Source organism: Colius striatus, chromosome 13, assembly GCF_028858725.1.
Source record: "Colius striatus isolate bColStr4 chromosome 13, bColStr4.1.hap1, whole genome shotgun sequence".
Classification (NCBI taxonomy): Eukaryota; Metazoa; Chordata; class Aves; order Coliiformes; family Coliidae; genus Colius; species Colius striatus.
In genome coordinates, this window is record NC_084771.1 from 12,791,972 (window position 1) to 12,807,335 (window position 15,364).

Consider the following 15,364-nt stretch of genomic DNA (forward strand, 5'->3'; position numbering starts at 1 on the left):
TCTCTGCAGCAGCAGAAGAGCAAAAAAGAAAGTCAAACTATACCTTAGTAAAATTCTTCACATCCACAATTAAAAGCAGACTCCTCTGAAGGTTTTGTGCTTTACCACATCACTTGCAATTCTAAATCAGTCACTTCTACCTTATATACCCATTCATTGTATATTATAGAAGTGTTCAGAGGCATTTGCTTCCTCTGGAAGTTAGCATGTTTGTGCTCAGCTGGTTGCAGGGAAGGCTTGCAGCCTTGGAGCTCATCCATGGAGGTGAGCTGGAGGCTCAGAGGACTGGGACATCTCAAACTCAGTGGTCACTTTGGATGATGCAGACACTGTGTTTCCCTGTGTATATTACTTTTGCTACAAAAGGGAGGGGTAGCATTTTTCTGTCTCAAAGACCACATGAAGATTAACTCACTCACATTAAGAAGTTTTAGTTTATGGTAGGAAGAGTTTAGCCCAGCTGTTTCAAATCCACATGGCACAAAGTGCTGCTGCTGAGGAACTTAAAGGGAAAGGGAAGTTTCTTTCTTGCAGAGCTGAAGATTTGAAAGGGCTGTTTCATGCACACTTCTCACAATTGCTGTGTATGTCCCAGCACACCTCAGGTCTGGACTGAGAGGGCTTCTTTGCAAATGGAAATGTAGTGGCTTCTTTGGCCTTAACTTTTTTTTGAGCTGTGCTGTTGATTTGCACAGCATCATTAACTTGATGTATATTAAGTACCTTAATAGTGCCTAATTTGGGATGGAGACAAAGCCTTGCAGTGTGTTATCAGTATGTTTCTGAAAAAGCAAAAGGACAGAAATATGCTATCAAAATTTGATGGAGACCTTTTTTCTTCTGGTCAACATCTCAAATACTTAAACAAGTGAAGTTACTGAGTTTGGTTGTGGAAGAGTATTCCAAGTGCTTTGGCAGATATTTTGGCATTTCTGTCTTTTGGCACAGCCATATCTAAAGGATTCTGTTACAGCTTTCTGGCAGAGCATTTGCATTAGAATTATGTAATGGAAACTCAACTAAAAGAAATCTCTTGATGAAAAAAAGTGAACCATTATAAAGGAGAAGTCATGGGTTGTTTCATCCAGGGAAATCAAGCATCAGAAAATGTACTTTGTCATTGGAAGGTTGACAAGAGTGAAAATCTGCCATCTGGGACGCAGGAGATGGTATAAGTCAGTCCCTTCATAGCTCATGGGCAGACAGCCCAGGTCCACCTCTGCTGCTGAGTCACTGGGTAAGGTTTTCTTCATCAGTTTGGGATCTCATTTCCCTCCCAGGTGGAGGTCACAGTTAGGTACGGATGGATTAGGTATGGATTCTCCCTTTATGGGACCAGAGGACAGGAGCAGAGATGGAAATCCCAGCTGGTAGGCCAAGAACAGGCCATTGGGGTCACTTGAAACTTTTTGGTTTGACAAATGTGAAACCAGTCAGTTACATTTCAGCTACCTAAATTTAAAATGGAGGCTTGATTTATACAAAAGGAAGTGACACAAGAAGTCTGGAGTTCTGCATTCTGCAACTTCCTAAACAGACCATGTTGAAAGTGTTTTTGAAATACTGCCTAAGAACCAACATGCATTTCCTCATTGCAAAATTGCCATGCAGCTCTGTCAGCAAAGGTGTCATCTTTGTTCTTTAGAAGTGACCCAAACCAGTCTGATTTGCTTCCTTCTTGGAAAGAGTTAACCCTGACTTTTTTTGGTGATAACACTATTCCATGTAGCTGTACATGTTGCACGTACATTCTACATGTTCCTGTGTTGCTGTAGTTAAATCTATATTGCTTTCCAAAGTGGGCATATCCCTTGTGTCCAAGGGGAGTTTTGCATGGGAGGCAGTCCACCTGACCTCTTCCTTGTCTTATTTTTGCTCTTTCAGGATTCATCATCCCTGTGCTCCCAGAGGGGTGGTGTGATAAAGCAAGGCTGGCTGCACAAAGCAAATGTCAATAGCACTATCACTGTTACCATGAAGGTGAGTTTGATCCAGCATTATGTTAATCATGAACCAGGCACGAGGTTAAGCCCAGGCCACATCTCTAAAGCTAGCAGGGGTGCAGTGGGTGGGCTTGGCTTTGGCTTTGGATGTGCATCCTTCCCTCTTGTAGAATATCCCAAAGTGGACTGAAAAACCCAGCCTGGCAACAGCCTTTGACCCTTCCCTCCCCAGAGAGATCCATACACTTCAAATCATGACAGGCAAGCTGAAGAAAAAGGCAAAGCATGTTCTAGTAAATCAAGACTGTTGTCTGAATAAGCAGCTGAGGCCTGGAAGAGAAAAGGCAAATTAAATAACTGAAACAGCTGCCCTGCAAAGACTTTCTGAATTGATAGTTTCCTTACTGGTAGGAAATATGTACTGAGATCAGCTTTAAATTGAAATGACAAGGCTTTGCTTTAAAAGTGATCTCACTGAGGAGATGGAGCCTTCCTGACCCGGAGGCAACAGCTGCATTGTCTCCTGTTCTCTGCTGAATGTAATCCAGCATGACATTGCTTAGATTTTGCAGTGGAGGTTTTTAGGAGTTCCACTACAGGTTTTTGCTGTGGCATTGAGTCTGTTGTTCCATCACACAGCTGCCTTGTAACAGCGTAGAGAGAATCTTAGGGAGTTACACTCAACTGTGCAGCTGAAGGATGGTGGCAGTGAGGCTGCTTTGTAAGGGTATGAGTAAATCTCAAGCAGCTCAGTTCTGAGGGTTGATTTGATGAGTTATGCTTTCATGAGAAGTGGAACAGGACCATTCATAGGGCTAATTTTAATTCAAGTTTAAAAATGGCTACTTGTGAGTTTGAAGGCAATAGAACAGGATTTTTTGATCCTCTGCTTTTCCAAGTAGCAAGGTTGAAGCCGCTTTTGGTCCTGTGACTTCAGGAGGAGGTATCATACATACTCAGTGCAGTCAGTTGGGTTCATTCTTGACTGAACCTTATGTGAGGTTGTTGGCCTCAGTGCCCAGTGCTTCAGTTCAGTTAATAAGATCCACAAAGTCACTCAATCAAAGTCCTGAAAATCAGTAGGCATTTTCTGACCTGATCCTGGTCACTTCTGTGTGACAAAACATCTCCTAAGGTACATGGAAGACATCCGAGGAGTTTGAATGTGTTCAGCCGTGTCATCACTTTGAGAGGCTGCTGTGCTGTCACAGGAGCAGACGTGTCCATCTTCTGAGTGCTGAGTGTTGATACCTCATAACTTTTGCTAAGCATGTGCAGAGTGTATTTTGTGGGGAGCCAGCCCACAAGCAAACTGTAATTAGGCTACAGCTGCTAACCTTTATTTCAGAGTGACCTTTCCTTTGCACAGAACTTCCCTGGCTTGGCCCAACTCTCTTACTCTCTGTTTTGCAGTGTGTCAGTTTGCTGTATTACAACCATGGCATCAGGATTGTTTTTCTTTCATCTCTGCCCAACTGGACCAATTTCCCAGTTCTCTAGCCATCCCTCTGCAAACTCAATGCTCACCAACCATCTGTAGCCTGATCAGATAAGATGTTCCCTCTGCTCCTGGATTTATAGTATTCATGTCAAATGATCACAGTCTTCTGATGATTATTTCTGACGGCAGTGCTTACAAGGGGGGAAGATCATAGGAATAGTGTTTGCTGCTGACGTCTCCATTTCCTTCTGAACAGAATTCAGAGGATGTAAATGGTTTAGCATGAAGTCTCATACCCAGGAGGGATATCAACCCTGTAATATCTAGAAAGAGATCTGTGATGGATTTCTGTAGCATCCACTGCCAAAGTTTCTGAGATTGATTCAGTGAAGTGCTAAATCAGTGCTTAAACTGGCTTAAGTCTTAGCATACTGAACTTTCCATGTTTGTGCTTTGTTGAACTAAAGGTTCAGTTAAATCTTATAAAACTTGATGCTACACAGGCTGTTGAGCATTTCTACGGCTAAGTAGTCATCTAAGTGATGCCAGAGGTTACCTTACTGAGGGCTTAGGTTACAGTTCAGAGCACAATGCTCCCTTCCAGTTCTGTGCAAGTGAGTGGTTTTATTGAACATGTGCTAGTGTCAGTAATGATGGGAGCAGAAAATTACTAGTAGTCTCCAATCTGGGATGAAAAATGCTGTGTTTATTTGTAGATCTTGCAGATATGCAGAGCAGTGGAAATAGAGCACCGCTTGCCTCAGCTTCCTTTGTGATTCCCCTGATGCAGATATCCAGCAACTGTAAAATGCACCCTGCTCCTTACAGACCTGACAGCATATGGTGCTACTGCAACTGCTGCCAAAATGTTCTCCTGAATTATAGTCCTGTGCTTTTTGGCTGACAAACAGAAAGGAAGGTGTTCTTTCTTTCTTTTTTTTTCATACAACTTGGTAACTCAAACACAGGAATACTTTTCCCAGACTTAACAGCTTTTTGAGGTGAGAAATGAACAGGAAGCCAAAGACAGTTCGTTAAAATGGGATTGTATCAAAAACAAAAAACCCAAACCCACAAAAAAAGCAGTGGAATGGATTACAGTGTCCCTTGGCTTGCCTTTGAGTGTTAGGAATTTCCACGTGTCTGTTCCAAAGTCTTCCCGGAGAACTGCTTTGTAATTCTAACAGAGGCCTTCTTCAAAAAGGCTCTGGAAATACCTGCTCTAGGGTGGGATGAATCTTCAAGGGATGTGCTGATCTGAATTTACTGTGCAGCATTGCTTTGTCAAGATAAATGAGGCTGGAGCCAGCTGAGAGAGGAGCTGGAAGCCCTGGGGCTTTGCTTTAGATGGGCAAACTTGTAATAACCACAAAGACATTAAAATTAAAGAAGATTACAAAGTCTTTTTTTTTTTAATAAAAACAAGTCCCACTCAAAGGGGTGGATCTGCAACCATCTGGGGTCATCAGTGCCTCCTGTTACAGTACTGTCTCAGTAGAAGGAGGGCGAATGCTGAAACTGAGGCTGTGGTTTGTGATACACAATGGTGAATACTTGGATGAGCAAGACTTTGTACTTTTGCAGGTATTCAAGAGGAGATATTTTTACTTGTCGCAACTCACTGATGGCTCCTATATTCTTAATTCCTACAAAGATGAGAAAATTTCCAAAGAATCCAAAGGCTGTATTTTCCTGGATGCCTGCAATGACGTTGTTCAGGTGGGTGTGCTTCCTGCAGGGCTGCACGGGGGCTGGGCACTGCCAGCTCTGAGATGGAAATGCTCTCTCAAGGTCTGTGCCATTGAGGGAGGAAGATATGGATTTACAAACTAACCCAGAGCTGCTTTGCTCTGTCAGCCACTCTGATTAAAAGGCAGGCAAGGAGTTTCATAAGGGTGCCATGCTTTTGGCCAGGAGGACAGCAAGTGTAAGAACTGTTGTCTGAGTGAAATGGAAGCGTTTTGTCACTACCTCATCTGCTGTCTCCCTGCTCTGTCCATCTCCTTCACCTGGTTATTGTAGGTCAGGTGCTTTCCAAGACACCTTGAGGGCTGAAGCCAGTACATAGTTGATGTGACTCAGTCTTTGACATCTTCCTCCTCTGTTCACTGCTCACACCAACTTCCTTCTCGAGTTACGTCCTGATAGCTCCATGCAACCACACAGCCCTTTGGGGTGGAGCTGGTACAGGGCAGCTTAAATTACTCCAGCATATTGCTTCAGCATGGATGAGTCAGAGCTGTCTGTTTCCCTTTATCTTTCTGAACACAGTAAAAGCAGTAGTGCACATGCCTCAGTAATGTACAGGATGTACTTCCCAAGTTGCATCAGATTTGCATTGGCTTCTGTTTGGATGCATTGGCTTCTGTTTGGAAAATGCTGCCTAAAGGCCAACAGAGCTCGGAAGAGTTGCTCTGAACCACTTGCTTCTGAGATAGATGCCTCTAAGTGTCTTGGAGTGCAACGTTACACACTGTGTCAGCCAAGTCCAGTCTCTGTCTTCTCTGTGTAAATCTTAAAGGCCTAATGATGTAAGAAGGAGCTTGCTTCTGCTCCTCGGTGCAATGGCTGTGGTTCAGCCTGGCTTTCTTCCACTCTCAGAATAGTGGGTGACGTGGAGCTGTGTGCTGCCTGATGGCAGCCGTGAAGCCTTTGGTGGTTACTGCAGGAGGGGCACTGTCACAAGGAAGATGCTTGCACTGTTATGTGACTTTTTGCTGTCATGACATTTCAGTTAGGCATGTTTTCATGTAGAGGGCTCTTAATGGCAGGTACTGTGCTGAGTCATTGAGGAAAATGTAATGCAAACCATTTCTCTCTCTTGCTTGTTTGTTCAGTGTCCTAAAATGCGCCGTTACGCATTTGAACTCAAGACAATAGACAAGTACAGCCACTATCTGGCAGCTGAAACTGAGCAGGAGATGGAAGAGTGGCTGGTAACTCTGAAAAAGATCATTCAGAGCAATACTGAGAGCTTGGTGCAAGAGAAGAAAGATACTGTGGAATCTGTGCAAGGTCAGTTTATAAATAAAAGACCTCCCTTCAGCTTTCCCCAGCAGGCTGGAAGCAGTGCATCTGCAGAAGCACGTCCTTTTCTTTTTGGATTAATGGCAAGAATTGTGGCTGCCACATGGTATCACGCAAAAAGGCTTAGTATAACGTAGATAATAGTTTGAGGAATTACAGTGGAGAGAAACATGACCCTTCCAGTGGCTGGGAAATCCATGGCAAAAGTTCAAGACTCCTGGAAAATTGGCTCTCTGCAGAAGTTGTGCTTTGGAAAGACCGAGCAGGCTGTAATGGTACACTCTGGTACCGGTCACGTACAGAAACATCTTACTCCTGAGGAATGGAAAAGTCTCCATAAGCTGTTTCTCTGCTATTTATAAACAAATATTGCAGGAGGCTTTCTGGCAGAGAGTGGTGCTCCTGCAATTGTTTTGAACATCTGGGTTTTTGTCCTTGCAGATGATGAATCAAGTACGCAGGGAAAATCAGAGAACATCCTGGAGAGCCTGGAGAGAAGCATGCATCCCGAGCTGATGAAGGTAGTGTGTTTGCAGGCATTGCTCACCCAGCCACTAGCTACTTCTCTCCTCCATCTTTCAAAGGGCTTTGCCCCGTTCTGTGTCTTCAGCTCTGGGGTTGCTGGGTGGGCACCAAGTGCTGCTGAGGTCTCCGTTATCTCATCTGCCTGCCTCACAGATGGAGCTTCACAGTTTGAGGCTGGACACTCCTCACCTCCACATGTGGAGCCTGTAAGTCTTGGAGTGTATGAAGCGCTGTTGTGGTTGGTGCTGCTCATTCCTGCTGCGCAGGGGTGGCTGTCCTGGCTGTGAGAGCAGAGGGGCAGTTTAGTGGCAGATAGCTTAGGCATGATCCAAGTGTGCTTGCCTACTTCTGCCTAGTTTCTCCTTTGGCAGAGCCCTAACACTGTCCTGCCATGGCCCCACACTGCCTCACATCGTCTCACCTATCACAGAGGGAACCTGACAAATATTTTGGTTTGCTTTCATTCTTTCCAAATAACAAATGTTTGCCTCTGCGTGGCCAGGCAGTAATATCAATGCTTTCCTTTGTCCTAGTATGGGAGAGAAACAGATCAGCTGAACAAACTGAGCAGGAACGATGGGAGACAAAACCTCTTTTCATTCGACCCAGAAGTCCAGGTAAACATCCTTGTGTTTGCAAATATGAGGTTTTACTCTCTGTAAGAGCTCCTATGGGGTTCTGCCTCCCGTGTTCCTTTACCTGGCCACAGCATTTGGCTACAGAGACTGTGTTTTTCCATGGATTGGACAATACAAGTGCAGCCTGTGTCCCTGTTAGTGAGAGCTGAACAAGCTTGGGTAAGGGGAAGACTCACAGCAGCCTCACACATGGCCTCCCTCCAGCTTTGCAGGCTTATGTATGATCCATCTTGATGTTGTTGGATTTCAAACCCATCACCTGGGCTTCTGGGAGGTTCTCATGGTTGCAGAGGCAATAGAAATGCTATTGCAAGGGCACCTGCAAAGCTGCCTGGGCTCAGCATGTCTGGAGTGGGGAGCAGCGATGTTAAAGACTACTACCCCATGCAGTTCTCATGCATTGGAGTAAGGGTTCACTGACTATTGGCTTGTTTTCTTCTCAGCTTTGACATCTTTGCTGAGCTCTCTGCCAAGGTCCGGGTGTGGGATTTCAGTGGAATGAGCTGCAATTGTTACCACAGTTCTAGGGAATTGTTCCAGGTTTTGAGTTTCTGGTTCTCCTTTTGGCATGCATTGGCTTGCTCACACCTGTGAAAAAGAACATTCTGGTTTAATGAGGAAATGTAATTACTCTTTAAAGGGTTTAGCTGTACAAAATGAGCTTTTCTCTTGGCACTTCATTAAGGTCAGGAAGAAGATAAGCATCCAGGAGGTTGGTTGTTGTTTTTTTTTTTAAGAGAAGACTGGAGAAGTTTCCTGTATTCTAGTCAGATAATAAAAAAGGAAATGTTTTTCAGTGTGAGGCATGTAAGAAATCTTTTATTACCTAACAAAATAGTTAGGCTGAATTCACTGCCTCCTTCTGTACCCAAAGCTCTTCATTCTGGTGTGGGTCAGGGGGATCTGCCATAACACTGAGCATTCAAAATCACTGCCCTAGTCAATGCTGGTGTCTGTATGGATATCTGTGTGCCTGGTGCTGAGGAAACTAGGAGCAGGAACATACACCTGCAACATACTTTTCTCATCAAAAGGAGATGGGAAAGTGTTTCCAAGAATTGGATTAACTATTGCAGCCTGTTTGGCTGAAATCATTTAATTATGAGATATCAGCACCCCAAGTGTGACAGAATTTGAGGGGGGAAAAAACAAGTAGGACTCTGCCAGATTGTGACTGGGAGATGTTCTGCTATTTAGGAGTGTTTGGTAGCTCCGTGTCCCCAGTGGTCGATACAATGGGTATGGTGAAGGCTGAGGGTCTTTATTTCTCTGATGGTATTTTGGTCACATGTGTGTCTGCTGTTGAAGAAGGGTGGCTGTCGGGCACAGACCAGGCACGGGGGTTCTGGGTTAGGGAGGAAGGAGGTGACTGTAATGAAGACTCTTTGGATTTCCCACGTAGCTCTGCAGACTGTTGGTGGTGTTTCTAACCATACCAGTTATCACTGTGCATCTAGAAATGCCTTCCACTTTGAGATGTCATTCACCATCCCAACGATGTGTGCCTTCTCTCTATTTCAGGCACAGGGACCACCTCATAATCTAGTCACATCTTCAAAGTGGAAGACACTTTTCTGAGTGTAATGACGGCTTATGTTCCGCTTTCTTCCCCAAGCTCTAAGTGGTGTTTGGGAAGATCCCCAGGGTTACAGCAAAGCAGGAAGGAACTGAAATCATACTGAGGTTTAGTTTTCTGTGCTCTACAAACCAGATTGCTAAAAACTGATACATCCCCATGAATTCATGTCTTGAATATATTTGTGTAACATCACCAAATGACATTCATCTGTGAACGTCTCGTGCCTTTTGTACCACTTAGACAACAATTGATCACTATACTATTGGCTGTAATGTGATCCCTTAACATTATTCAGGAGGTTAGTTTCTTTTTAATGAGACTTATTTGTTTGCTGTCTAGAGGCTGGACTTCTCGGGGATGGAGCCAGACGTGAAGCCCTTTGAGGAGAAGTGCAGCCGGCGCTTTGTGGTGTGCTGCCAGGACTTCTCCCTCAACCTCCTGGCTCAGCTCAGCGAACGGTCCGAAGGAGGACCCACCAACGTAAGGGGAACTCTGGCATGCCCTGCTTTGTCTTCCTTCTCCTCACCAGCAAGAAAAACCTTTGGCAGATGAATCTGGGAGGATAAAAACATCCCATTTTGCCATGAGCTCTGATGGGACCTGGGCAGGTGGTGGCTGCTGGCCTGGAGTCATCATAGGATTTGTCTGTCTTGGTGTTTCGGTGTTCCAAATATATATTTGGGGACAGGGTCTTTCCTGATGGGCCTCAGCCTACCAGGAACTGAAATTGCTGGGAAACCAACAGTTCAGAGACATAGGGAATGGGCAGCATGTGTCTACCATGTTCTGGGTCCCTGTGAAAGTCCTGTTGGTAAATGATTAAGCTCCTTTTCCAAACCACTCACTGCTGTGTTTTGTTTCATTTCCCCTAATGGCAAGGGATTTCCCTGTTCTGAAAACTTCTTCTGAGTCCCAACCTAACTATATTCACAGCTATTTTATTACATGCATTTGTTATTGTGCCAAAGTTGTGCCTTAGCCTAAAAAGTTCTTCCTTGTATTTTCTGAGACTTTTGTCTCAGCTGTCTATTGACAGCTATTGTCTATTGTCTTGTCTATTACATCTCTCCTCAGTCTTTGTTCTGCCAGGCTGAACATACCAGACTCTTCACTCTGTCTTCCCAAAACATAATCCCAGTTGCTATGTCCTGCATTTGCTGTGCCTGGAGCCAACCCTTTATGCCAGAGCAGCAGATAGCATGGCAGGGGAGGCACGGCACGGGCACTGCCCGAGCTGTGCTGATGGTACCTTGTCCAATGCCTGTTAGAACTGCAAAGGCTCTTTTGTGATGGTTTCACTTTGACAACTCCCAGTGAGGGCACCAGGCTCCTCAGTAACTCCTAGCAGAGGAAGGCATCACTGATAGCAGAGGTTCTTTGTTATTTGTCCTTAATCAGGCCCAGAGTCAGACCTAATCAGCCCATTTTTGGTATAAGTGTAATGCCTCCAAGTTATGCTGTAATGTCTCAGACATACTACAACCTTATCTTCAGGCCTTTGCTTTTATCTCCACACAAACACATGCCTGCCAGGATCTTTGAATTAAAATCCATGGAACTGTTTCCACGTGCCATGTGCTGTCAAGGTCAAGAGCTACAAAGGGGTTGGCAGATGATGCATATTCAGTTCCTCAGCAGTGTTAGCCTTATATTTGAGCTCTCCTGGCTGGGACAACTGACTTCGCTCCTGTGCTGCCCGGCATAAAGCAGCTGAGGAACATTTTGAGTGTCTTGCAGTTGGACCATCCAGAGCTGATTGACTTTGGACAATAAGTGAAGTGGTCTTTAGCAAGTGAACATAACTACTCGTAAGGTGATTTCTTTCTCATTGCAAAGGATAAACACCTCTGATGGACTGAGATCATCTTTTCTTCCTAACTTCATAGTTTATCACTTGTATCAAAAGCCCTATGGATTTCATTCTTTATATTTCATTGAGGGTTTTAAAGTAGCATAGTTCAAGTTGGCTAAACCAAAGTGCAAGAAGATGCAGGAAAAAGTGGGTTTATCTATTTATAAAACAAATAGACTTGGATTGTCTGTAGGAATTCTGTAGAATGCTGGTGTACAAAACTAAAGGAACAAACAGATACAGAAGGCAAACCTGGGAGGGAAGGCACTGCATGTTAATACTCCTGAGCCTGTACCATACATTTGTTTTTGATGCATACCTTCAATCAAATTTCCAGGTTGAGCCCTTTTTCCTGAGCTTGGCGTTATTTGACCTGAAAAATAATTGCAAGATTTCAGCTGACTTCCATGTAGACTTGAATCCTCCTTCTGTCCGTGACATGCTGCTGGATAACTCTGCCTCTGGAGCTGAGGACACCAAGGGACAGTCTCCAGGAGAAAGCCTCATCCATGGGGTCCCTGAGTCGTGCCTGCGCTACATAAAACGGGTGAAGAACTTACTTTTTCCTCATTCAGTATCTCTGTTGAGGCTGTGGCTGTTCAGTAGTGTTGCAGTGTGTTGTTATGTGTTGTGTGGAGAAGCAGAAGTCAGCTTTTCTTAGGCTGTGGGGTTTTGGTCAGTGTCTTAAACCATTTGCCACTTTGACCTCATGGAGCGGCCAGAGCAGGGGGTGTGTGTGGGTTGTGGGAAGGGACAGCCAGATGATGGGGGCCAAAGCCAGCGGTGCAGGTAGGATGTCCTGCTCTCTCACAGCCTATTGTCTGTCTCTTGCAGGGGGTTTTCTCTGTGACTGACCCTCATGTGGAGATCTTCCTGGTGGCCCGTGTGGAGAAGGTGCTGCAGGGCAGCATTACTCACTGTGCAGAGCCATACATGAAAAACTCAGACCCAGGGAAGGTATTGGATGGGGCCATGAGAGTATCTGCTTAGTGATGATGCCTGCTGCTGCAGGGACTAGTGTGGTCTGAAATGTGGGTTGTTTCTACTGCTCTTTAGCTTCTTTCTGGCAATTAGTGGTCTTCATCATTCTTATACTTGTGCTGTTCCCAGGCTGGCCTCAGCTGGGCTATCCTAGGAGATTCAGTTCCTTCCTCTGTGAAGAGGCAGAGAGTTTTTAGAGCAAAGCAGTTGTGGTGGAGAAACCTTCCCCTATTACACTTCAACAAAGCTAAGCCTGGACTGGCAGCAAAAAAGTGGGACACTTCATCCCCGGAGAAACAAGCTGCACATGGTGCTATACACAGTGTCTTGGGCTGCCCCTAATTCCCTCCTGTTTGGAACAGCAATGTTTTAGTAACAGCAGAACATGGGCTTCACCCTTTATTCTACCTGCCCTGCCTCTGTCCTGTTCCATGCAGGGTGCCATGATCATATGGAGGAACACATGCAAGGTGGTCAGGGAGGGACCTGGCGCTGTCAGCATCAGTCTCTGCATGCCAGATGGACCTGCTGCTGCCTTGCTGCAGCCAGGCAAAATTAGTCCCTGGAAAATCAATGAATGGAATGCCTGGTATGTGATGGCATTCCCTTGGCACACTTCCTCAGGCTGTACAGGATGAGCCAATTACAGTCAATTTCAGAAAACAAACTAATACTCTGACAGTTTAACGCAGAATCAAGAGGAGTTTTAACATGACTGTGCCCACAACATGTTGGCTGTTGCTTTGCAGAAGTGTTAAATGTGGATGGTGTAAAGTGACAGACAGATATCTATCAGGTGCTTGTGTGTGGGGCAGCACAGGACGGGGGAGTTCCTTCCTCTCCCTGGAGAATGCAGCACTCCTGTTCCTCCCTCTCCAGGGCAGCGTGGAAGCCGTGGCACACACTAACCTCTCTTGTGTTTTGCAGACCGCCCAGAAGGTCCATAAGGTGGCCAAGCAGGTGTGCAGCCGTCTGGGGCAGTACAGGATGCCCTTTGGCTGGGCTGCCAGGTCAGTTGCCCCAGATCACGCCGTGGCCATGGTGGGAGCAGGCTGAAGTCAGTGACATTGCAGCCGAGGGTAGAATCTGCTTCTGATTCCCAAGCCACAACAAGAATTGGCCTGAAATGCTCTGTTCAGAATTAGAAACAAAATATTAAAAGTAAACAGTGCTGGGAAGACAGTAACCTTCCTGCTGACCTGCAGCTACTGCCATCAGAGCAGAGCATTCTCGGGGACAAATGACACTCCTGCCCTACTGCAGGAGTCGGCGCAGAGGTTCGTTCCTGGCAGCAGCCGTTGCCAGGGACACAGTGGGAGGGCAGAACCTCCTGGCCTGGCATTGGCAGTCAGATGGGATTTGTGTCCCATCTGAGACTCTGCTTTAATTAATGTTCTTGGGAATGATTGGAGATACCAATCCCATTCCCATGCTATTCTTTTACTGGGACTGATAAAGTACATTGGTGCTAACTCAAATCTCACCTCAGAGGAAGGCCTGAAGGTGAGTTCATCCCTCTGTCACTGGCTCCTGTTGTTGAATTACTCTTTGGTGCTGACAAAAGGGATGGTAATGGCATGGGAATGCCAGATAACTGTCACAGTGGGCTGGAATTTGGTGGTATATGGCTTGCAATGTGTGTTCTTGAGCTGCTTTTCCTGTGACACTGGCTGCTCAGCCTCAGGCTGGGATGCAGCTCATTCCTGGGAGCCAGCACACAGCTCTGTGTGGGCATTGACTCTGATGGCCTTCAGATTTTTTCCTGCTGGATGAAGAGCTGCATTTGGAGCCCACAGAGCTGATGAGTGGCATGGTGTAGGGAGCTGTGTTGCTCTGCACCCCTGGAATGGTTTCCCTGTGGGTTTCAGAGGAAAATGTTTGCACAGGAAGGGAGTGCAGATGCTTTAGTGTTCTTACTGTATGCAGACACCCACAGCCTGTATATTCAAGGGCAAAGGTGCTGGTATTTGTCCAGGCCAGAGTCCAGTCTCCTGCTCTGGGTTCAGGAGGAAGCTGATGTATATCCTGAGACTAGTCTTCATTGCTTACTCCTTACCCAGGAGGTTTTCCGTGCTCTGACCCCATGTGCAGCTAGGAAGACCCTTTACCACTTGGTGTTAGTGGGAGGGGATTGAAGGGCATTTGTGATTGTGGGCCAGGCTTGGAACTGGGCAGAGTGGTTCCTTCTCACCTGTCTGGAGAGAGGGAAATAGGTAATGTCTCACACAATGTGACGTGGTGGATTGCAGTCTCTGTGGGGTTTAAGCACCACATGAGGATAAGAGTGATATGGAGATCTGGTGTGATCGGAGCAGCCATAAGCCAGTGAACCTCTCACCTCATAAACTGCCCTTCAGCCTGACATGTCAAAGACTTCAGTGTCTGCTTATTTACCAACATTTAAGAAATGTGTTTCATCTATTCTGCAGACCAGTTTTCACAGACTCCCAGGGCACTCTTGATGCTGAAGGAAAATTCTCACCTCTGTACAAGCAAGACAGCAGCAAACTCTCAAATGAAGATATGCTGAAGCTTTTAGCAGAGTATAAGAAGTAAGTGTAAGAGACTGCTGCAGAGGCTGAGCAGGTATTTTAATAGATATTTTTAAAGAGTAAAGTGTAAGCATGAGATGACAATTTCTAAAATACACAGAGGATAACAAAAAGCACTGCTGATGAGCTTTCAAGGTTCACACTCTTGTTCCTTTCTCCCCACTGCAGACCAGAGAAGACAAAACTGCAGATCATTCCAGCCCAGTTAAATATTGTCATCAAAGACGTCCCACTAGACTTCACAAGTAAGGATCTTGAATCTTAAAATAAATCCTCTAGCCTCAGGAGTTACTGCTTCTATGGGGAGTTTTGCTGTTTCATTATGAAGAAGTGTTTTGGTGGTGCAGTGAGAATTGAGTAATTCAGCACAACCACTGACTTGTAAGTCTTTCTAATGGATTCTCTGGAGGAATGTGTTCCAAGTGCAGAAGTTTACCTGAGGGGTACATCTGCTTTGCAGTTTTCACATACTAAATCTGAAGGAAGCCACCTGCCTGCTGCTGTTGTTGTTATGACACCTATCTCATATACTGCTTTTGATCCGTAACACCAGAGGGCTTTGCAAGCATGGTCATTGTGATCCTTTTCTTGGCATTTAAAGAAACTAGGGTGAAGGAAGGACTCATGACATGTTCAGCATCACTCTTTAGCAGTTACTGTCACAGGTTCTGTAGTCTGACCCCTGTCCAAGAGGCTTTTCTAACAGACTTAATTTTTCTGTTCTTCAGTAGGCCATCACTGGAGATGAAGTCTCCCTCATGGTGGGTGTCAGTCTTAGTGAATTAGGCAGGGCTTTTGCATGGGTACTTGGAAGCAATATAACCAT

The 15,364-nt window shown here is 45.4% G+C and overlaps 1 protein-coding gene across 3 annotated transcripts in view; it reads left to right on the top strand.

Moving 5' to 3' along the window:
- Positions 1-15,364, top strand: part of DOCK11 (dedicator of cytokinesis 11) — an 85,132-nt gene that overhangs the window by 21,483 nt on the left and 48,285 nt on the right. For all 3 annotated transcript variants that reach the window (XM_062007069.1, XM_062007071.1, XM_062007070.1), the window contains exons 6-16: positions 1,885-1,980; positions 4,969-5,103; positions 6,222-6,399; positions 6,853-6,932; positions 7,470-7,553; positions 9,493-9,633; positions 11,343-11,552; positions 11,840-11,962; positions 12,914-12,996; positions 14,416-14,538; positions 14,707-14,783. In XM_062007069.1, the coding sequence (XP_061863053.1) occupies positions 1,885-1,980; positions 4,969-5,103; positions 6,222-6,399; positions 6,853-6,932; positions 7,470-7,553; positions 9,493-9,633; positions 11,343-11,552; positions 11,840-11,962; positions 12,914-12,996; positions 14,416-14,538; positions 14,707-14,783 (1,330 nt within the window). The remainder of the gene's footprint in view (positions 1-1,884; positions 1,981-4,968; positions 5,104-6,221; positions 6,400-6,852; positions 6,933-7,469; positions 7,554-9,492; positions 9,634-11,342; positions 11,553-11,839; positions 11,963-12,913; positions 12,997-14,415; positions 14,539-14,706; positions 14,784-15,364) is intronic.